The 23,642-nt window shown below is 34.8% G+C and overlaps 1 protein-coding gene across 3 annotated transcripts in view; it reads left to right on the forward strand.

The window, feature by feature from the left end:
- Positions 1-23,642, forward strand: part of LOC107225191 (protein draper) — a 45,211-nt gene that overhangs the window by 17,294 nt on the left and 4,275 nt on the right. The window contains exons 2-17 of one of the 3 annotated variants that reach the window (XM_015665569.2): positions 9,720-10,121; positions 10,822-10,951; positions 11,276-11,441; positions 13,498-13,744; positions 15,253-15,373; positions 15,758-15,895; positions 16,303-16,482; positions 16,732-17,059; positions 18,176-18,283; positions 18,667-18,831; positions 19,165-19,371; positions 20,537-20,692; positions 20,989-21,165; positions 22,160-22,270; positions 22,375-22,581; positions 22,909-23,103. In XM_015665569.2, the coding sequence (XP_015521055.2) occupies positions 10,018-10,121; positions 10,822-10,951; positions 11,276-11,441; positions 13,498-13,744; positions 15,253-15,373; positions 15,758-15,895; positions 16,303-16,482; positions 16,732-17,059; positions 18,176-18,283; positions 18,667-18,831; positions 19,165-19,371; positions 20,537-20,692; positions 20,989-21,165; positions 22,160-22,270; positions 22,375-22,581; positions 22,909-23,103 (2,740 nt within the window). In that variant the 5' untranslated portion in view covers positions 9,720-10,017. The remainder of the gene's footprint in view (positions 1-9,719; positions 10,122-10,821; positions 10,952-11,275; positions 11,442-13,497; positions 13,745-15,252; positions 15,374-15,757; positions 15,896-16,302; positions 16,483-16,731; positions 17,060-18,175; positions 18,284-18,666; positions 18,832-19,164; positions 19,372-20,536; positions 20,693-20,988; positions 21,166-22,159; positions 22,271-22,374; positions 22,582-22,908; positions 23,104-23,642) is intronic. The other 2 variants (XM_015665570.2, XM_046739070.1) reach the window with 2 other exon arrangements.

Consider the following 23,642-nt stretch of genomic DNA (forward strand, 5'->3'; position numbering starts at 1 on the left):
TTAGTTTAACTATATATGCATATATTTAGAACCGTACTTTTCATCGTTAAACATTTCTCAGAATGAAAAAGAAAACATAACAAGCAGTCGGATTTTCTGCGTATTGTCCATGTTACTCTAAATCTAAAACGCCACCGCAAACGCACGTCACGCACATCCCATCTCTACTCGTGTTTAAACCATGCGGTAATCTATTTTAAACGACACCAAATGTGTACATCAAGTATACCGTAAAACCAGACGCAGTGCATGGAAGAAGGAAAAAATTCTTAGTCACAAGTAGGACCATTTAATATAGATCGATATTTGTAATAACTTGAGTTGAAAATGAGGCATTATATCTTTTAAATAATGTATTTTGTACAAATTAGATTTTGCACGATCAACTAATTAACAATGATTTGAGAAGCATGATCGGCCGAAAATTGAAGTTTTTAATAATTTTATTACGAGATAGTCGTACATTGAGTATTTAACAAATCGTCATATTTTTGAGTTGTAAAAATATTTTTGAAAATATTAAAATTCTAAGAAAAACTTGGATACCGATTCTTAGTTTCAAATCACGTCGAAATTTTAGAAGATCTAGTAAATCGTTTGATTTTACTATATCAAACTTATTTTAGTTCGAAGACCATTTTATCCTCAAATTTACCAGAACACCTTTTTATTATACATATACACGTAGTTAATTATCTAATTTCATAACATTGCAAGAATATTGATTATGATCAATAAATTTCAATATTGGATTGACTACTGAAAAAGAAACCCAAACCTTCTTCAATGAATTCTTAGAACAAGTCCTTCTGAAAAAATGAGCCATCGTAGAATAAATTCAATCGAATCTACTAGATTTCAGAATTGCTAATTCTGAAGCGATTTGAAATGAAGCGTCGATCTCTTTTTTATAATTCCTGTACTTTCTGTTTTTGTACGTTAGAAAAAATATTTCTACCGTACGAATATGGTAATGTAATAAATATTCAATGCGCGACTATCTTGTGATAAGATTAACAAAGATTTCCCAAATTTTGGCCAGCCAACCATTCTTAAACTAATTCAATGAATATAAGTGAACATCATCAACTTTGGAATCAACGTTCATTTGTTCTAATAAATTCCAGAACAATCATTTCACTGAATCAAATTCCTTTGGACACATGGATAAAAGCGATATGTACCAAACAATTGACCTTGTTTCAGGTAAAATAAAAAATGAAGCTTCAATTAGCAAGCGGGATCAAGTAAATGAAATCACTCGTGTTTTTAAATTCTATTTGATCCGTCCTTTTTTTGAATATATTTTTGAGAATTTTTTTTTTACTTTGGTTACGGTGCAATGTACAGTAATATGTAATCACTCGAGAGTTACGTGGTGAAAGTTGTCTCTACAAATTGTGTCGTCATACGTACGTACATGTTTATACATATATGTATATATATATATATATTTTATGCATACATAACACAGGTTAAAGTATTCGTTCCTACATGCCGGCCTTTCCTTTCCTTTCCTTTCCGTAATACACGTTATAATAAACGCTCAAGATCCGTGGCAGACGGTGCAGAACGTGGCGATTAGTTTGCAATTCAATGCCTTGAGTAACAAAAAAAGAAAAAAAAAAAGAAATAAGAAATCGATTCATTATCTCACTTAAACAACTGCACAGTCTTTCTTTTTTCACAATTAAAATGTTTCGCTCATTTCCTCATGTGATTCATGACCATCACATTTTCCTTTTTTTCACCGTTTCTACACGAGGAACAATTTTGCGAAACCCAAAAATTTCTCCGCACACTTTAAATATTATTTATTTATACTGTTATGTAAAAACTGTTTGCCAATCATTTATTATTTCAGATTAACAAACCTGTGGTAATAATCTTGTGTGCATATATGTATCTCAACAATCGAACGTGCAAAAAAAAAAAAAAAAAGAAACCGTATTCATTTTCAATGATTCTGAAAAATAACAGAGACGATTGTAGGGGCCGTATAATTACGATATAGCGTTGACGAATGAATTATGTGACGTCATCGACATATTAGAAAAAAATTTGACGTATGTATTGTCGTAAGTTGCATTAGAAATATTTTATTTGCATGTCTGAAGCAATTTAAGACCACGAGAAATAGGTATCTCAATTATATCCCTACATCGTCTTGAGGCTATAACAGGAGTAGCCACCTGTACATTTGCCTAAGTTTTAAAAATTGTGTAACACAAAGTTCTTTGGACTTTGGAATGTTTTTTACAAGGTTTTAATAGGTATATAAGGGGACATGCATATTGATATGTACATATAGCAGTCGACGATAGCCGTTCAGCATTAGTCACTTCCTTTGTTTTTAATGTTATAATCTCGAAAGTTTATACATTTACGCGTATAGCACGTGGCATTTGTTTTTTTTTTTTTTTCCCCCCTCTTCCAAGTTGGAAATTATCTTGTCGATAACTACCATATTATACACGTGAACACCGATTTTGTCAGAAGTCGTTGGCATTTATATTGATATATTTTGTCCCTTTTTTGCCACTTGTTTTCAACTTCGTTCAAATTTATCCTCAAAGTGATATTTTATCACACGTAACATACAAGTTTGGCGAGTCGACCTAAATTGTGAAAATCTAATACATGCGTAATTTTTGCACGTGTTTTCATTACAACCAGGATTAGATTCGTTGCTATTATATCTTCGAATTGATTCATCGGTTTTTATAACCTGTTCAGAAAACTCTTGGCGGTATAAAAGGTGATAACGAAAAATTGCACGTAAAAATCCATTCATAGCCAGAATTACTTGTTCCTCTTCAATTCGTTCCCCCCCCCCCCCCCCTCCCCTCCTTTTTTTTTACCCGATCAACATACTTCGGAAGGAATTCAATGAGATATTTGACGTTGCTGAGTAATAATAAGGAACCGCGTAATTGCGTAAAAAATGTGCCATAAATATCTGAACCGCAGGCCTGAAAGCGCTCCATTTGACCCCATCTCATTTCATCTGATTTTATCTCCCCTCGGTTCAGCCTCCGGTTTAAAACGCGGCTTGGATTGCGGTACGAAAACCAAGTCCAACCGGTTTGTCGGTATAAAATCGCGATGCTGCTGCTGTTGCTGCTCTTGCGGTTGCATGCGGTGAGCGAGAAAACAGCGGCGGAATCGAAGGAGTACCGAGCGATGTAGAACTAACACGGTGTGAGATGAGAGAGTGTCGGAGCAATTACGTGGGAGGTTCATCCTCATCCGCTCCACTGTCTATCCTCGTATCTTTTCCCTCCACGAGAAACCAGATGGACCTGATGGTCCGGTGAGCGCGTGGCTAGCAATTATGCATACCCGGTGTTCGGGAATATGTTAATTTTCAGCGTTTTCTGGCAATCGCAAATGAGAAAAAAAAATGAACATTTTCTAAATGAAGTCGTGCCGATAAAATCAATAAGTAGGTACACCTACGATCTTGTCTATTTATTTGAATCCAATTACTGATTAGAAAACGAAAAATTTATCTAACAAGAAGTGAACAATTATTATCATTATCATCTATCAGCAAGTACCTGAACCATTTATCGAAGATCGAATAAATTCTCGTTGAATCAACTTGGCATTAGAAAAAAAAAAAAACGCCAAAAACTCTGAAATATCCCGTGAAATTTTTCACCCATGTTTTTCAGCAATAGAAACGATCAAAATCGATAATCGATGGATCGGTGAATTATACTTGCCGCGTTGGAATAAAAAGTAGCGCATGAACTGACCCCAGGTGAACTAGTACGTTGAAATAACTGTTTTCCTTTCGGTAACGAGTTTTGTTCCCGCATGTGTGTTTAACTGGAATTGTCGATGACGCGCCTTTGAAGCTTGCCCAGATACCGAGAGAGCGAGAGAGAAAGATGATGAATCCACTTAAGAATTTACCGCCGCCTATTCGTTCGTATTATACATGTTACGTACGCCTATAAAGCATATTTTGCCGTATGAAAATCGTCGACGACCTCTGTATGTTTACTCCTCTTATACGTCAAAGCGTGTGTACCGTTGTGTACGTTATAAGCCAGTAAAAATATCCAAAATACAGTGTGCGCATTGTACGAATATAATGTATATGTTATACAAAGATGCGTAAATTTGGCAAGAACGTGGGAAGTACGGATGATTTTGTAAAATTAAAGAAATCGGTCATCTGTCGGCTAGCAAGGCATGTTCTTTAACGGTATGCAATAGGATAAAACAAACGGTGTTCTTACCGACCGGACAGCAAAATTACAAATTCACCTGTCATTTCGCGACGGTGGCATAGAACCGATTTTCGCACGGGCATTTCGACGTATAATGCGTATCATAGTATCGTCGTAGTCGGAGAAACGGGTGGAAATGCGAAAAACCATCGTACCCTACTCGCGCCACAATTTCTGCCAGGAGCGTGCCCGAATTGCCTATATTCTGCAAATCTGGATGTTTTGGATTCAAGTTTTTCTTCAATTTTAATTGAGAATAACTTTTGAAAAATTAAATTGAGGCAAAAATATTAAGAGATCTTTTTTGTAGAACATTAAATTTCCTTTAAGAATCTGTCATGATCTTTTTTATACATTCATTGATTCGTTAGTCACGAAATTCCAAATTAAAAAAGTCAAATCGAGAAATTATATCAATTTATTAAGCTTAATTACTCGGAAACGGCTTGTCTGACAAAAATCTATAATCAGACCTTTTTTGTAGGGAATTTAATTTTATAAAGGGATAAGTGAACATAAATTTTTTCACTTCAATATTTCGACAGTTCTGACGTAAAACATCAAATTATTACTAAAAATCAAAAATAGCGATGATAGACCTCTTAAAGTTAATATTAAGGGCTTAAAATTTCATGAAATTTTTTTTTTTGCCATACTGAATGATATTCTCAATATATTTTTCAAAAAAAAAAAATAGTCAATTTTTTTGGCCCAGTCTAACATACACACAATTAAAATATTCCATTTTCAGAAATTGGAGTTATTTATTACTTAACAATATCAATATTATTACAATATATATAGAAAAATAACAAGTATCACTTTTTTTTATAATATGAAAATATATTATTTTTAAAATCTTTCGTAAACTAAAAATCAAAAGAAATAATAAGGTTCGTAAGTATTAGGCTGGTTCTTATTTGGATCATGTCACACTCACCCCCAAAAAGTACCCATGTTATGTATAAAAAAATCCAGCTAAATCCAAAAAAATTTGCGATAAGTTTAACACGCCCGTTTAATTCATCATCTTTAGTTCCTCTATAAATATTGCTAAATAGTTGGAGAGTCAAAAAATTGAATCTGGCGCGTAAGAAATTTCTGTCGAACAACTCGCAGAATACTGAGATAATATCTAAATGAAATTAGACGATAACAGTTTCCTCCAAACCCTGACCCAGATTTCAAATTGGCAAATCATTTCACAGCTTGTTACAAAATTAACCGAACGATATGATTGATTGTGCAAAATTCGTTGCGACTGAATTAACAGCTGGATCAACACATGACACACCATTTCACCATAAAATAAAAAATCTTACGTTGTGTTAAACTTCGTATTGTTAATAGGGTTATTTACGATCACTCAAATGCTTCTCGACGCTCATCAATTCTGTAAATTATAATCACCTTACTGGAAAAATATTGTACCTATTGTAATTAATTGAGAACAAATTAAGAGACGGGAGATATTTTTCGATCATCAATTAACATCGATGCGTGCATGGAGTTAATGCTCGTCTTTTTTTTTTTTTATTTTGTTTTGCGGTTTTAATAAAAACGTTAAATACAAAAATTTGCTGTGATCGGTAAATTTTATTATTAACATTTTTTTGCAATTTCGACTTTACGCAAGGCGATTATAACGGGTCAAAAATAATAACAGAAATAATTCACGGGGCTTAAATATCATCATTGTGTACTTTTGCATCAGTTAATCCATACGTCGAAAATTTATTTTCAAACAATCCGTCGAGAATTATACGTTAATTCAGATTCTATGAAGCGTTCAAATCCGTAGTCATAAAAGTTTCAAAGCCCTCAAGTATGAAAGATACACCAATTTGTGGGTGTAAATGATGTTACGTGTTGCTTGAACGTTTCTTCGCAATGAAAGCGCGTAGGTGTCGTAAAGATATAGTACACCACGTACACAGGCAGGTAAAATACTTACGTAATACGTTCAGCGTGCCTTATGCCTGTTTTTGTAATCATGTAACAAACAAATCTACGACTCTGCCGTATGTATGACAGTACAGTATGTACCTCACCATTTTTTCACTGTATACGTATAGTTACATGGATATTGTACGTAACGGTGTCGTGTCTGTGACCTAATCTAATCTTCTCGGTAACACAAATATGTGGAAAGATCTGAACACGTTTAAGGAAAGTAAAACATACGATGATAGCGTATTCGGAAAGAATATAATGCGAATATATCGAGATTTTGATAATTTCATTTTAAAAATCAACTCTCTGTATACAAATATTTTTAGCTGATTGATATTGTTCGGTCAAATCTTCGGTCAAGTTTGGAAATATTTTCGGGAGAATTTATATTTCAATTTTTGCAATCAGGGTTACAATGCATTTGAGTGTGAAAATAATCGAACCATCATGGTGAACAAAAATGATGAACGACGAATGTGAATTTTGAAAGAAATAGTTTTCTTGAATATAATTTTTATCTAAGATTCGAATTAATAGTAACATATTGTGAGTGTAATATATAACGTATGCGACATTTTTTTTTTAAAGAAAAAATATCACCGTTTACAACAAAATGTTGGCAAATATTTTCTTCTGACGTAGAACAAAAAGAAATGACAATTAACGGAGCAAATAAACACGTCTGCATTGAATTATTGTATCATTTTACTCGTGTAGCTTCAATAAACATTATGCATTAAATTGTTGAGGATTTAAACAATGTATTTTCCTATTCAGCACACCGTACTGCTGGTTTTCTTGAATTCAAGTTGCCCGACGATTTCTATTTAAAAAAAAACTCTATTGCTTAAATTCAATGTTACATATTCTATTACCCATATTTCACCGAACCTATTTATTCGGAAAGTTTCTAAATTATACACTCGAGTCTTACAATTTCGTAGAAACCTGCAGTCATTTTTTTTCATCTTTCAATCCCTGGTTCTAACTGATGTCCGAAAATAAATGAAAGCTCTAGATTAAATTTATGAATAACGTTATTTACACAAGTAACATCGTGCATCGAACGGCTTCGCCGAAGCGTTGATATCGCAACACAAACAAACGGTTATAATGTGCAGTCACTTGATCCTTGTGGTCTAATATCATCGTCGTTGTCGTCTTGCGTTTCACAGTTGATTCACTCACCGTAAAGACGTTACGAATCAGGGAAGCGTAGTGATTGCAAAGTAGATCCGTTTCACTTGAAGAATTTCGAAGCAATCGACTCTGTTATTAAGGATGCCTCAAACGTATAGTCAGGTCAAAAAGCCGCAAAGACTTCAGAAATATGATTAAACGAAGGTCTCAGTGTCGAAACTAAGGTTTGATTTAGTTAAATTTAGTTGAAAAAATACTCCAGGAACGCAGATTTGCTTTTTTATTTTTTTTATTAAAGTATACACATTTCAGATACAATAGCACAATCATTGTTGACTTTGAAGAGATCCAGTTGTTAAATCGTTTCTGCATCTAAAAAAACCCATCGTTTGATCGATTTCAATTAATTAGAAATGATTTCGTTGATGAAATATTCTTCACAAGCTTACGAAATCAGATTTTCCATATCGACGCAGTGGTTTTCGTTAAAGCATTGGGTCACTATTCATCACTTACAATGAATTCAGTAATCGTATATTTTTTACGGACTGAGAAATTAAGCGGAAAATACGACTTTGTCGGCTCGTAGAAAATTCATTTACAAACAAAATGAACCCTAGTTTATTAAAATCGATCAAACATTGCGATTTTTTCATTGTATAAACGAGGCAACAATCGCATCTTTTCAAAGCCATCCGTAATTCTGCTATTGCAGCTGAAATTTATGGTTTTTCGACTTTATCCGTGTCAAGGGAACAATTGTTTCTAACTCAATTTTTCAATTGTTCTCTTTCAAACCTTCGTTATATCATATTTCTGTCTCTACAAATCTTTGACTGGACTGTACGTCTGATATATCTTTAAATCTGCTTGTACATATAAATAACGAACGAGTGACGTACACGAACATGAATCCATTTATATGCATGCAAAACCGCGAGAATACAGCTTCGATTCATTGTTAAATGAACCAGAAGGATCGGCACTGCTGAGGCAGCCGTGTAACCGCTGTTTTATTAGTTACTTTTTAACCCTCCTCCTCCTCCTCCTCCTGTTTCTTTTCGTTGTTTACGTCATTAAGCGTAATTTAGAAGCGATAAAAAAATGTTAACGAGTATCCACAACTATAGGTAGGAAATTTCGTAATAAAGATTTCAGAAATAAACAGAAATTCCGTGAAAATAGAAATAAAAATTGATCGCACGAAGCGTAAGAAATTCTAGTTTATCAAAATGGGAAAATTCGAAATCTTTTGGCCAGAATTTTGGATCTGAGATGAAAGTTTTAAAATTTGTCTGCATATCTTAAAATTATATCAAGACATTTTGACCCATGAGAGCAGCTAATTTTACAAATCTTCTTATTAGGGATGACCCTAATATATGTACATGCAGTTTATTTTGCGTTTAGGTTATGTCGCAAAATGGCATAATTGAGGACATGGCTGGCTCCAATTTAACGAGTCAGCAGTATAATAAGCTGGTAACTTGCCGGGCTCACAATCAGTTGAAACTTTAATTCTCACTCCGCAAATATGCCGCAAGACAAGTCTTTTTTATTTAAAAAGTCCTACTTTTGAATTCTGCTGATGCAGTGGGGAAAGAAAACTCAAGTATTTTTAATCAGTAACCTTGAATTTGTTAACATCGAGAAATCAATCAGGGGTTTCATTTCGTCAATTGTATCATTTATTCGACAAATTGAACAACTGCTGTGCACTTATGAGTTTGAAATTCGTAACGTTGACGAAACAACGTATTTTTATAAAAACTTGTTATACGGCAATATTGGAATTTCCTGTGATTCAATAAATCGCGATTAAGTAAAAAAAAAACTCGTATTTTATAAGATGGGAACCCTTTAAATGGTGAATATATTGAAAAAATTAACTAACAATATTATGTGACGATGACGAAATTATATTCTCACCATTTCCGGATAGTAAATTCATGACAAAATGACTGAAAAATCAAATATCGTAAGATTAAATTGAGTAAATAATGTAACTATGGAGTATATTTTAATATGAATACACCAATTATTTCGTTCAAGATTGTTTTAAAATGTTTTATTCGTCATGATTTGAGAAATTGTAATATCATGCACTACGATTAATACAATATTCATTTTATAAAAATTACTTGGTATCAACTGAACCAAACATATAAGAGCATTAATTTTGCAATTCGTACTTAATCAACTGAAAAGTTTTCCCTGTGCGATTAACAGTGGTTTACTTTTCGAATCATTTCCGAAAAACTATTGGAATTATCGGAGTATGAATTATAATGTCCGTATAATTATAGGTAAATATTAAAATTTAATGCAAATAACGAGTTCCCTGTTCTCCTAATTTGACTGGAAATTTTGTATCGCATGTTTCAGGTGAAGGCAAAGTCTGACCCTACAGCTCCGAGTTTTGTCAGGATGAAGGGTAGCAGTTCTCAGTGCACGACGTGAACCCGCGATGCGTTTAACAATTTTCCAAAAGAATGATTCCCACGGTAAGATAATTGAATAAACAATGCGAACGGATGAAAAAGGGTATCCTACGTTATTGTCGCACGGAAAATCTACGACGGAATCTAAGCAGCACAAAATTACATCGATCCAAATATATTACGACTAATGAAATTACGAATCATCCACGACCCTCGCAAATAAGAGAAGAAAAGAAAGTAGAATGGCCTCCTTCGTTTCACTGGTCGTTGCCACCTTCCTTCTAGCCGTGATAGACCTCGCCCAACCAACCCTCGAAGGGCCGAACGTCTGTACGCGGCAAGAATCGTGAGTACAAAACTGTTTCCTCTTTCATTTTGTGTTGGTTTTTTTTTTTTTTTTTTTTTTTTTTTTTTATCAACGAAAATTGAAACGAAAAGAAAACCTGAAAAATCATTTTCATTCGTCTTTATCCCATCCCACAGAAATATTTACAACATTAATGTATTGCAATTTGTATTATTTATTGTAAGAATTTTTTTGTAATAGGTATGCAATTAGACTGTCCGAAAAAAATTGATTTCTCGAATTTGAAGCTGCTCGTACAATATATTATTATTATTATTATTATTATTATTATTATTATTATTATTATTATTATTATTATTATTATTATTATTATTACAACCTTTTTTTCTGAAGACACGAATATCGGACCATTAGAAATTATATTGGACCATTATAATACTAATTGTGAATGAATGTTCACTTCAACAGCTTCCATTTATTGAATATTACATATTTTACCAAATTTCAACAATAAATTGTTATAACATGACGTGGTATATCGGAGTAATATATATTTATGTTGGAAATGACATAAATAATCCGAAAACCATACATTTTTGAGTTTCGCGACCCCTAAATATAAAGCAATTTTATGGTTTACTTGTAAAAATAATATTTTTATATCGTACAATTTTCTATATCCCAAAATTTCTCTTCTCATTCTTGACCTATCTTTGTCCTAATCAATTTTCTTCCAAAGGTACACAACGACTGTCACGATATCGGAAAACAAAGGGTTCAAAGTTCGGGAGTACGGATGGTGCTTCAGCTTCCCAAAATTTAGGTGCACCAAGTACAGGGTCAACTTTAAACCCGTGTATAGGACGCAGGTGAATTGCCCCATTTCTGTAATAAACAATTCGAATAGGCGTATAATTTGTATATCAACTAACGATACTGTGAAATATTTTCTGTACGGAAGTTTTATTCGACAACGGAACGAGTGCACGAATGGAAATGCATTTAACAGAGTTCATTTTTGAAAAATGAGAGAAATCCGTCGTAAATTCATAATTATTTTCGACAGTGTCGATGTTTGAAGACAATAAAAAATAAACAAAACTAATTGATTAAAAAAAAAAAAAAAAAAAAAAGAAAAAAAAATTTTATTTCGACGAGACAAATGAAATCTGACTGTGGTTTTTTTTTTTTAGACGCTGATTAAAAAACGGCCGGTCGACGAATGCTGCAACGGATACACGAGGAGCAACAAGGATCGATGCATAGCGGTATGTTCCGAAGATTGTATTCACGGCACTTGCGTTGCTCCGGACGAGTGCAAATGCGAGTCAGGCTATGGCGGACCCTCCTGCAATATTAGTGAGTTTTATTAATCCAATTACACGACACGAATCAGGTTTCACTACGAGCGGCATGTTTGTGTGTCCGTTGCTGGAACGATACTCGTATGGCAGCCTCTTGCGAATCACGTAATATTATATTATACGCATAAATACGTATGATGTACATCCGGTGAAACGGAAATGCGAAAGGTAAAACGTTGGAAAATAACGGGTATTGAGAAAGATCAATCTCAGATTCGTAAAGAAACTCACAGATCTTTTCCTTTAAATTGTGTCACATTTGTTGGCCAATTTCTTCGACTTTAAAAATTTAATATCACATTCACCGATTCGAGGTTTTATTTATTCTCCTCGCATTTTTCTTTCACTTTGATCCTCGTTCGGATTAACCGTTGATTATTGATACTTGGAACGGAAATTTGTAAAGTATAACAGAGACAAAAAAGGGAGAATTATTTCATTATGAAACAATAATCGTCAACTATCTATCGGTGATATGAAAAATGAACGCTAATCGCAAACGTTTGCAAAATTATCGTTAACGTATGTTTTGTAAATTAAATCGATCTCAATACCGATAAATATCGAATGACAAGAGACAAATTTCCAACAGTTTATCCAAAATCCGATGTGTCATATAGAATTTTTGATATTAAAAGAAATACGTATCATAAACAAACATCGGAAATGCTGTTTGAAATTCTCAGGCTTCGGGAAGTTCATCAATATAGTTATAACTGTCAATTTTTCAACTAAAGGAATAACGCATGGATGAAAGTTTGTCAAACTTTAGTCACGTTCATCGCACGTAAACTGCACCGGTGTACCGTAAAGTATCGAAGTGATGAAAAATTCTATTTTCTAAGTAAAAAACATTGTATAATACATCCCGGGTAAAAATGCACATCTCAGTCATAGAATTCCTGTAATTTTCACCCACACCTCGACAACTCTGTATTCATCGTGCATATCTCATGGAAAGCGTGGAATAGAATAATACGTAACTTCTGTGCCTGCATTATAAAATGTACAGGCTAATTATCGCGAAGAGTACAATATGAGAATTTAGCACGGAAACGAGGAGACAAAAGGAAAAATTGCAGGTAGTGATTAAAAGACAATGCCAAGAACTGTCGCTGAGAAAAAATTTCATTCGTTACTGTAACCAGAGAATTCTAATACAATTGACATCGTGAAAGTAACTGGTTAGTTTTTGTAGAATTACAAGAAAATATTGTGCAACAAGAAATTATCCAGTGTGATTATTACCGTCAACATTAAATCTCTTCGTTTAGTTGATCGTACTTTTTTCAAGATAAATTTCAACCATCAACATTAATTCATTATTACACCAACATGAAATTATCGCAATAGTTACTGCAAAAAAATGTAGTGAGAATAACAATGTCAAAAAAAAATAAATAAATAAATAAATAAAAATAGTAACACATATATATTACGGATTTTCCATGTCGCAGTAAAAGAACTAATTTTCATTTTCTACACAAGGTTATAGTTTTCGGTTACGGGAAAAAATGTAATAGTTAAGGACTCTCTAGTAACCGTAACAAGAAATTTCTGCATATGGGGAATTCCATGCGAACTCGACAAACTTATGACTCTCACCATTTCTGATTATTTTTTTTTTTTTCTCCCAACTCTGAAACAGTGCCTTGAATTTGTTTAGGTTTTTTTGTTCAACAGATCGTTTGCTTATAAATATTTGACGTGATTTTGAAAAGGACTTTTTGTTTAGAGTTCTCCAAAAATCATCATAGGCCCGGTCTTGGAATGTTAAAAAGACAAAATAAATGCTTTGAGAATTTTTTATGAATTTGAAAAAATGTTCCTTTCCAAAATCACTCTCAATATTTATAAATGATCAACCAGTTGAAAATTTTTGAACAAAATCATACGCGGTGAAGGTCAGACGTTGTTTAGATTCGCACGAAATTCCCTCGATAATTTTCGCGGATATTTTTTTTACATCTAAACAAAATATAATTATCATAAATTTTCTCGCATTTACAGAAAATGTTGACGTTATTACGTAACTTTTGTTCGACTTTCAGCCTGTCCGACCGGTTACTGGGGTCGGCATTGTCGGGACGAGTGCACGTGCCGTAATGGCGGCAGCTGCGACCCTTTTAATGGAAAATGCAAGTGCACAAGGGGCTGGAAGGGTGAAAACTGCGATGAGAAATGTCCGCCTGATCGTTACGGACTGGATTGCGGCGAGGAGTGTCGGTGTCAAAACGGTGGCAGCTGCCATCACATTTCCGGCGAGTGTCTCTGCGCCGCGGGATTCACAGGACCTCTGTAAGTTGGGATTGACGAAAATATCGACAGCCTTAGCTTTTTCGCCTTTTTTGAGAAACAAATTTTCGCAAAAAATTGTCTGTTATATATTTAATCTAGACTGTTTAGAATTAGGGCAAAATATATTGGTTTTTATATTTTTCCGAAACGAAGCTTTGAACGGTTTGGTGAATTTTAACCCAAATCTTTGAGGGGTGTCTCATGGTATGTGATTTTTTCCCTTCTCAAATAACGTGCGAAAAATGTACATGATCCAGTTTTTTTTCAGGGAATTTTTCAAATTAATCGCGAGTAATCGTAAATCAGTAATCCTAATAATCCTGCACTGTAGCAGGATTTTTAACTCAACGAAATCTTACGTTTCAGGAATAATAAAATATTCAAGTATTCCTCTTATCTCAAACAGACTACGTGCCACTTGCGAACCCTTGAAAGTTTTAAAATGAATAAAGCGCAGGTGAAAGTCATGAAAATTATGAAATTTATAAATCTGGATCTCTTCCACTGTATAATCGTGGAATTTTTACAGTCGATAATCATCGTTGAAAAATGTGACAATCCAGGAAATGTCTCGTAATTTTAACTATCCTCAAATAAATTTTGCCAATTAGTAGATACGTAATAACAACCTTCTTAATTAACGGCTGATCAGTTGTGTGTAAATTGATCAATTTGACCGTACCTATAAGTTGGAAGTGTATAATTTTTTTGAACTTTTCCACTACGTGAAACACATCATTAAATGCTGATGTGAAATATCGAGTTTTTTTTTTTTACATCATATTTAATTCTTCGTGCCGAATTCGGACGCTTTAAAATTGCTGGAAAAAAAAATAGAACTTTGACTGTAGAATACATTGGCAAAAAGTCGAAGAATTCTTATTAAAAAAATGTAGTTACTATTATTGTATGGCCACCTTGACAAATGTTCGTGGAATGTGCAGAAATAGACACGGCTTGAAAGTTTTATCAGCCTTCCTTGTAACTATTTTTTACTAAACGTGAAACGTGTCCATCGAATGTCACAGATGGGAGGAAATAATCATCCATGTAATGTGGAATTTAGAAAGTTGTGATTTAGCTTGTTCTACGGAACGTGTGTCAAGATATATGAATTTCTCTGAAATCAAGATCACAAATTGTTAAAAGAAAATCGTTTTCAGAGTGAGATGCAATTTAATTGAAATTGAAAATCCCACATTGTACAATATATGGAAAAGCAAAATGCATTATGATTGGATCAAAATATTCAGATTTTAAAAACAATACTGACAGTAATTTCTGCCTTATACTCATTACTGTAATCATGAAATGTTTCAAATCTATAATAATCGACAAATTTGTAAATGTATAAAGAAAAATTAAATCCTCCACAGAGTGATCGGTGAGACGACGAATTAAAGATGTAAAAATAAAAAGTATTGATCAATACTATATAATATATTTTTCAGTATTCATGCATATAATACTGTACAAGTATTAAATTATTTTTTTCTTTTATCTTTCAGATGCGACTTTCAATGCCCAGAAGGTAAACACGGCTATGAATGCAAATCGAACTGCAGTTGCCAAAACGGCGGATCCTGCAGTCCGACAAATGGCGAATGTTTCTGCACGCCAGGATGGACGGTGAGTTACAACTACTTGTTATATGTAAATATTTTCGACGATCTGCCGGACAAAAATGTGCGGTGATGATTATTGTTGCAGACTAATTAACTGTATGTATATAAATTTGTTTCCTGTCGCACATGATAACTTGAAATATACTGCGACACGTTCAATGAAATTAAGACAAGGAATTTGTTTACTGTAATAAAAACGTTTGGGATTATCGGGCAGTTCAGTTATTTTCTCTCGGTTAAAGTAAACACGACAACTGTACGTCAAAAGAAGCGATGACGAAAAAAATTGGCTCGATATTATTATAAGTGAAGTCTATTTTGCAAGAGGCAAAAAAAAAATTCTACGTGGCTTGAAGTTTCAGTTCGTAATGAGTGTAAATTGTTTCAGGGATCCGTATGCGCTAATCGTTGTCCCGATGGCCAATGGGGAAACAATTGTTCGTCTTCCTGCGATTGCTACAACGGAGCATCGTGCCATCATATAACTGGCGAATGTCAATGCAAAGCAGGATTTCTTGGGGAGAAGGTGCGTATGGTAGAAACCATGACTTTAACGCATCCTTATTTTGGGATGAGAAGAAAGTCGGAGGGAATTAAAATTGCCTTTAGAACTTGATTTTCGAGAGAAATTTGAATACATGCCGCTGAAATTTGTACGGAAAGGTCCACAAGAATAAACAACAATTGTCAGATCGAAAGATAATAATTTTATTTTCGACGTGAACTTTGAAGAACGAAAAATGATTTGTCATTGTTGAAATTATGACAATTTGACCAAATAATAGAATTCTTGACAAACCTGCACTGGACGCGTTATTATGATATTGGTCATTATCTGAAGCTGTAAAAATTAACTTCCGCTTCAGACAGTCAGCTTTTAACAAAAATTGCAAACGCGTGATAACGAAGTCATCAAAATACTTTGATTTCCAGTGTGTTGAGACCTGCCCTAGCGGCAAATATGGCCTTAACTGCACGAGCAACTGCAGTTGCAAAAATGGGGCGACTTGTTCGGTGATCGATGGATCCTGCAACTGCCAAAACGGGTGGAAAGGCGAGCTTTGCGAGGAGCGAGCTTGTCCTGACAGTTCATGGGGTCCGGAGTGCAAGAACGTGAGTAAAAGTACAAGTTTAGTCTACTTGATATTTCCACCGATCTAGCTTAATCGAAGGCCCTAATAAATAATCAGGTCTTGAGAGGCGAATGAAACCTGTTAAAGCTGTCGAAAATCATGAAATTGTGAAATTGGTGCTGAATATAACGTATCGCTGATTTCAGTGACCATCAATCCGCCATTCTAGTTTCCAGCCTCTGCCCATTTTACACATTCCTAAATCCATCTCGCTAATAAAATTCCCCAGAGTTGCGCATGCGAAGAAGAACACACCGAGCTCTGTCATCCCTGGACCGGAAACTGCGTTTGCCGCGCCGGTTGGGACGGCGAAATCTGCTCTCACACCTGTCCGATTTATACATTTGGCAAGGGATGCCAGCAGCAGTGCAAATGCGAGAACAGCGCCCAGTGTTCACCTTTTGACGGGACTTGCACATGCGCAGCGGGATTCAAGGGTAAACGCTGCAACGAACCCTGTCCCGATGGTACGTTTGGCGAAGATTGCGCCCAGAAGTGCAATTGCAATAACGGAGCCAATTGTTCGCCAGAAAACGGACGATGCAACTGCACAGCAGGTACCCGACGCTTTTTACGTCGCGATAGCGATTTTTGTCGAGTCATTAGGTGGGGGATGAACGTTTTGTTTGTTGTTACTGTAATTAGTTTAAATCCGATCCATCGACATTCGGCCAAGTTTTAAAAAGAACTCCGATTCTGAGGCACGAGCGGCATTAATATTTACGAGGAACACGTGCAACAATTTTATCGCTTCTTTTTTTTTTTAGAAATGAAACCCTTTTACTATGAATTTTAAACACTTCGCCTCTTGTAGGTAACAAAAATATGATCTGATGTATTTTTCGTGTAAAAAAGATTGATCTTTTCAAATGTGGAATTTATCTTGAAGAAGATCTTGAGCTACGGTCAAAATAAGTTTCTTTCGAAACTTTTTATAGAATCTTCGAAAAGTATTTTTAAATTTTTAAAGCAAAGTGAAAGTGTGGTGTCTGTTAAATCGTTTCAAATATTCCGGGGAGACCGAATTTTTTGAATATACCGTATCTCTTCGAAATATTTAACTGACCTAAAAATTTTAGGATGCACTTCGGAATATCAGCGCTTTTGCACTCAAAAATAGAAAACCATTTTATCTTATACCCTTGGAATACACAGAATTGGAAAAGAAGAAAAAATGTTTTTCTGTCTGTTCTCATGAGAATTTATCCTCAATAGGTTTTACACGCGAAAAGGTCAAATTTTTTCGAACCAAAAACAGACGAGATCATATTTCTTTCACTGGGAACTGGAAGTACTCAAAATTCGAATACACAGGTTCATTTCGAAAATGTGGTAAAATCGACCACTTGTTTCTCGTTAACTTTAAAGTCCGCAGAGCTAAATGTCACAGGATTCTTGTACCTTCGCTTAGTCTATCACATATTTGAATAATTGCAGCTAGATCGAAATTTTGAGCCTGTGAAAAAAAGCTGGTCAAAAGTTCGTGAATCGGATATCTTCGATTTTTTTTTCTTTTTTTCTGTCACGTTTCAATTTTATTCGAGTACTTTGATTTTGTGCACAATTTAATTGTATTGTTATTGCAAGTACGTTAATGCGCTTATTTTGCATCATTTTGTCTTATTGTTATTATTATTATCATTATTTGTAAACGTGTAACGATAATTCATCAGGATGGAAAGGTATTCTGTGCGATCGTCCGTGTCCCGACAAGTTTTACGGTAAGGATTGCAAGGAGAGTTGCAAATGCTTGAACAACGCTGCCTGCAATTCGCAAAACGGTAAGAATACGTTAAATGTTGTTTTCACAATTATTTGACTTTGACTTGACTAAAATTTGTTGCGCAATATTCTAGTGGAATATTATAAATGAGTAATAATAATTATAAAAATATGTAGCTCGTGTTTGTGGTGAGGAAATTTTTCTGAAATATTTGCAATTATTTTTATTCCTTTTTCCCTTTTCTTGAATCTTTCACTTGTTTCCCTTACCGGCATAAATTGTCAGCATGAGCCGAAACCCGTAGTGACAACCGAGTAGATGAGCGTCTTATTTTTTTCAAAGCACATGCAAAAAAACATGGATCTTTAAAAGACGAAGACGAGAAAGACTTTGCTGCATCGTATAGTATGTATGTTTCGGTTTTTGTACATGTAATATTAGGCACATGCACATGTGCGGCTGGTTTCACCGGGGATCTGTGCAAGGAAAAATGTCCCAACGAATACTTTGGTCACGATTGTAAGCAGATCTGCGACTGCGACGAGAAAAACAGCTTAGGCTGCGATCCGGCGACCGGACGATGCAAGTGCAAACCCGAATGGAAAGGTTCGTCGTTGATCGATACTCGTATTACACCCTAAATTCTACTCACCCCTAACTTTCATAACGAATTAATCAAAGATATTTTTGCAGTGGAAAATGACGCGAAGCACCATTTTTCTTTTCTTTTATTCTTAATTTTTGTTCGTTATTTTTATAATATATAATAGTTATCGACTGCATATATTAAAAGTATTTATCGTTCGATCTGTCGAAGGAATTTTAAACCCTCCTTTACACGTTTGTTAGAAAAATTACCTACAAGTATGATATACGAATAATAAAACTTATAACAAATGGGTCGCAAGCTTGAGCATAGACTGACATTTAATGAAACAGGTATAAGGTGCGAGACGCAATGTCCGGCTGGTCAATTCGGCGACGACTGTCACTCCGAGTGTAACTGCATGAACAATAGCTCGTGCGATCCAGAAACTGGGGCTTGCGTTTGCGCCCGAGGTTGGGAGGGTCCCAATTGCTCGGAACCTTGCGAGGAGGGCTTTTACGGCGTTGGCTGTAAGGAGAAATGCCCAGAGAAATTTAACGGTAAGACGAAATCCGAAGCAGGTGCGATCGAGGGTTGATAAGGGGATTGGTTGCTCAAAAATTGATATTTTTTATTTACTTCGAGTGCATTTGTCGAATTATGCAATTCGTAAACTACGAAGATGTATTTGAAAATCAAAATATAGAACGTACTGGCGTCAAATTACTACGTGATCGTTGAAAATCTAGTAGATTCGTTCGATTATTTTGTACAAAATGAATTATCTAATTTTGTTTTAACATATCGCCATTGTGGAATATTTATCTTTCAAAGATTTTACCTATATTAAATACGCTCGAAAAATCTCAATATTGAACTGAGTAACGAAAGAAAAAAATATTTGACAGTGACTTTGCGGGGAATAGCCTTGTCAATAAAATAAACCATCGTGGAGTGAAATTGAGTGAATCCATTAGGTTTTTCAATTCCATTTTGAAGTTATTTGAAATGAATCATTGATATTCAAATTTTCGTTTATAATTTCGATATTTCGTATTTTTCAATTTTTACAAAATAACGAAACGATTATATTCGATAAGTACCGAATGTGAAAAAATCAATACGAAGTATGAATTTTTGACTAACCAAGAGACTTCTTGACTGACGAACAGTCTAATTTTTCCTTCGCGTCTATATCTCGAATTTCGACAAGGCGCCGTGCTTCCGGTTCCGAAAGAATGTCATTGAACATATGCTTACGAATTAATATTCCCCTTTAACAATGTAACACACAAACACTGTCACGCAAAGATAATTATAAATTGCTTTTGCAAGGTATGCTTTTTTGCCGTTGTGTAGTTTTGTCACGTTTTGAATAGCTCTACGTGTATGTAGCTGACAATTTCGTCAGAATTAGTACTGGCTTCATAAAGGTGGTATGTTACTTCATTAAAAACAAAATGCATTAATAATTATAAGCGTCGTACAAATTCTCATTTCATCCTGAGAGTTGCCGTTACGTTTCGATCAATTTCTCAAGACTTTATATACCTCGGTGCTTAAAATTGTTTAATCTTCCGCGCTATTGATTTTTCTGCAAAGATAATATCTTTCTTTGCCTGTTATACTAATATCATTCACACAGAGCCGCAGCAATCGGCTCTTGATTGTTTAATCTTGCTCTATCTATCGTCAGTTGTTATCCATATTTCCTGATTCACACAGGCAACATGACGTGCGATCACGTCACTGGACAATACGTATGCAGACCTGGCTATCTTGGACTAACTTGCGAACATCCTTGCCCTCTGGATAGATACGGTCCGAATTGCGCCAACCATTGTCACTGCAAGAACGGAGCCGATTGTCACCATGTGACTGGTAATAATGAGGAAATAGCTCTTGGCTCATGATTTGTTATTATGATTTAGAATAATTTCGTTTTTGGCTCACCAAAGAATAATGTTGCAAACTTACGCTCGGCACGAAAAGACCGAGTTTGCGACCTTGTTACACAATATTCTATTTCGACATAAAATGAACTTTGGTCATAAAATAATTCGATTTCGGATTTTGTTGCTGTACCGGCCTCCTTCAATAATTTCTTTGAAAAACAGTCAGATTCCACATTTTCTGAAGACAATTCATGGATTGTTTTCTTGAAATTTTAATAACAGGTGTCTGCCAATGTTTGCCGGGCTGGCAAGGCAATTCTTGTCAAATTCCCTGCACCGATGGGATGTACGGTGTTAATTGCACCCAGCCTTGCAAGTGTCAGAACGGCGGCGAATGCAGGAAAAACGATGGTCATTGCAGATGCGCCCCTGGATGGACTGGAACGCATTGCACGGAAGGTGAGAGACTCTTGATCAAAGAAGGAAGCGTATTTTCATGAATTAAAGGCTGTTCAGAACAGGTGAAAAATGCGTTGAAACAGAAATTTAAAACGTGCAGTTGAAGCTGGACAGATTAATTTTAATCCAAAAGATTCCCTCTCGTTCGGACAACATTTTTTTTCAAAATTTATTTTCTATTGTAAATAAGTTTTTTATGAATAGCATGTCAGAGAAATTACATTACCCTCATTTTTTTTTACCAAAAAATTCAAACAGTTTGTTTAACTCCGATGAAAGTGTAGCTCATTTTATTCAGAAATGAATTCCCTAGGAACTGGCTGATGCAAATTTTGTGTTCTTTAACTCGTTGGTTTGTTAAAAAGTTCGATACATATTGTCATGTAATACAATCACGATAATTTGCCGCTGATTAACTTATGATTTAACAAGAAACATGTTATTGTTACCCAAGATTCGAGTCAGAAGATGTTTCGAGAATTCGGTCACGAATCAAACGAACCATTTATATCAAAATCGAACGAGCATTTCATATGGATTTTGCGATGATAAAATTTTAGAATAACTTAATTTCACTGATGTTTGTAGCATAATGAAGTATTTAGTGTTGAAATCGAATATTTGAAAAGAAATTTTCTGTCTTAGGGAAACTTTTTTTTTCTCTTTTAGAAAAATATAGTCAACTCGATGAATTTCAACGAAACTCTTTCTCTCTTTGTCCTATCACTTTTCTTTTTGCGCAAAATCGCTTTTTGAATTTTACGCTCGACTAATCCTCAATTGAAAATCGAAACGACTCGAATGTCGAGGTGTTCATACAAATGCTCAATGTTCGAAGTGAGGAAAAATTCATCCCAACTGATTCACATCCTGGATTTTTTCCCCTCCAGTTACATTCCAACTATAACAAGTATCAGTCCAAAGGAGCAGAGAGAAATTTGTTCGGCTTCTTTTATCAAGCAAAATAATTTTACGCTATTCCTTATTTCCTCAGTCTGTCCGGAGGGATATTACGGTGATCACTGCATGGAACCGTGCGAATGTAAGTCCGATTCCTTCGTATGTCACCCGATAAACGGTTGCACGTGCAAAAAAGGCTTCAAAGGTAAATACTCAATTCTAAATACGCGTATTTATTCTGGCTTATATTCCCCGATTTGCTTGCAAGTTTGGCATTCGAATGACTTCGCATGTTTTGAAACTGTTTAGGTGAAAACTGCGATGAGTTAATGCAAGAAAAGAGCGTCCTTCCGATAGAAGATTCAGGATCTGGAAGTGTCGTCGTGGGAATTGCGATCGCTCTAATCTTCATTGCGATCATATTCACGATATGGTTGTACTACAGGCGGCGGGTTGCTAATTTGAAAACTGAAATAGCTCAGGTTCAATACATCGCCGAACCTGTGACGACGCCAGGTAAATAAAAAATCCCTGTTGAGTTTTGCTATTTCATGTACACTGAGGAAAGATTCGTTTGTTACAGTCATTGGAAAATTGTAGTAAAATGGGTATCGTTACCATTGTAACGGTTCAAATGTTGTTAAAAATTCGAAGAAAATTTTATACAAATAACTATTCTATGTGATTATATTTGTCAGTACCAAATCCTCTGGTTATTGCAACGTTAAATCTCTTCGATCGCTATATTTCTCGCTTTTGGTAAAAGATGAAAATATTTGAGGACTTTTCCAGTGATTAAAACAGGAAAATAATAATATCAACATCGTCCTGTTTCTTTCACAGATCGCAATCACTTCGATAATCCGGTATACTCGTATCGGGATTCTAGTAGGTCTGACGACGGAACAGCGACGTTGTTGAACAATGTGCAAATAAAAAACGACCTAGGTACCAAGAATATTAACACAGAACGAGCCAAACTCGGTCCCATGGTTGCTGGCTATAATACAACTAGCGATGACGATGGCAGTTGCAAAGGTAATTTTTGATCTCCATTCAACCTTGTCGATTATTTCGTTTCTTTAATGTCGTACTACTGTGCATAAACTTTTCTATTGCAAGTGTTTCGCGTTTAATTGTTCAAAGATGTGATTTTCCAAACCCATCTCGCTACAAAATTATGCATGGAAAGGTAAAACAGATTCGTTAAAACGACGGTTCGTTGATTCTATGAAATAATTTTAGTTTGATTAGATTCAAAAATACTTTTTCCTCAGGCTTATTGATGTTTATAAAATTGTATCATGGTATATTTAACATCGTTTCTTGTATTAATTACTAATTTTATAAAAACTGTGAAATGCTTCTCTAATTGTGACAAAATTATTTATTACAGACATATGATTTAAATTAAGCACTTTGAAGCCAAATATAGCAGAATTATTGCATAAAATCTATTAATCGCGCTTCTCCAATTTCGGTATTAATATAGATGAAGCAAAAATTGTTAACGCAGTAGCAATGATTCTGCAATCATAGCCAAGTGGATATCCCAATTTGGCAAGTTGCGACAAATT

The sequence above is a fragment of the Neodiprion lecontei genome, chromosome 4 (genome assembly GCF_021901455.1).
Source record: "Neodiprion lecontei isolate iyNeoLeco1 chromosome 4, iyNeoLeco1.1, whole genome shotgun sequence".
NCBI lineage: Eukaryota > Metazoa > Arthropoda > Insecta > Hymenoptera > Diprionidae > Neodiprion > Neodiprion lecontei.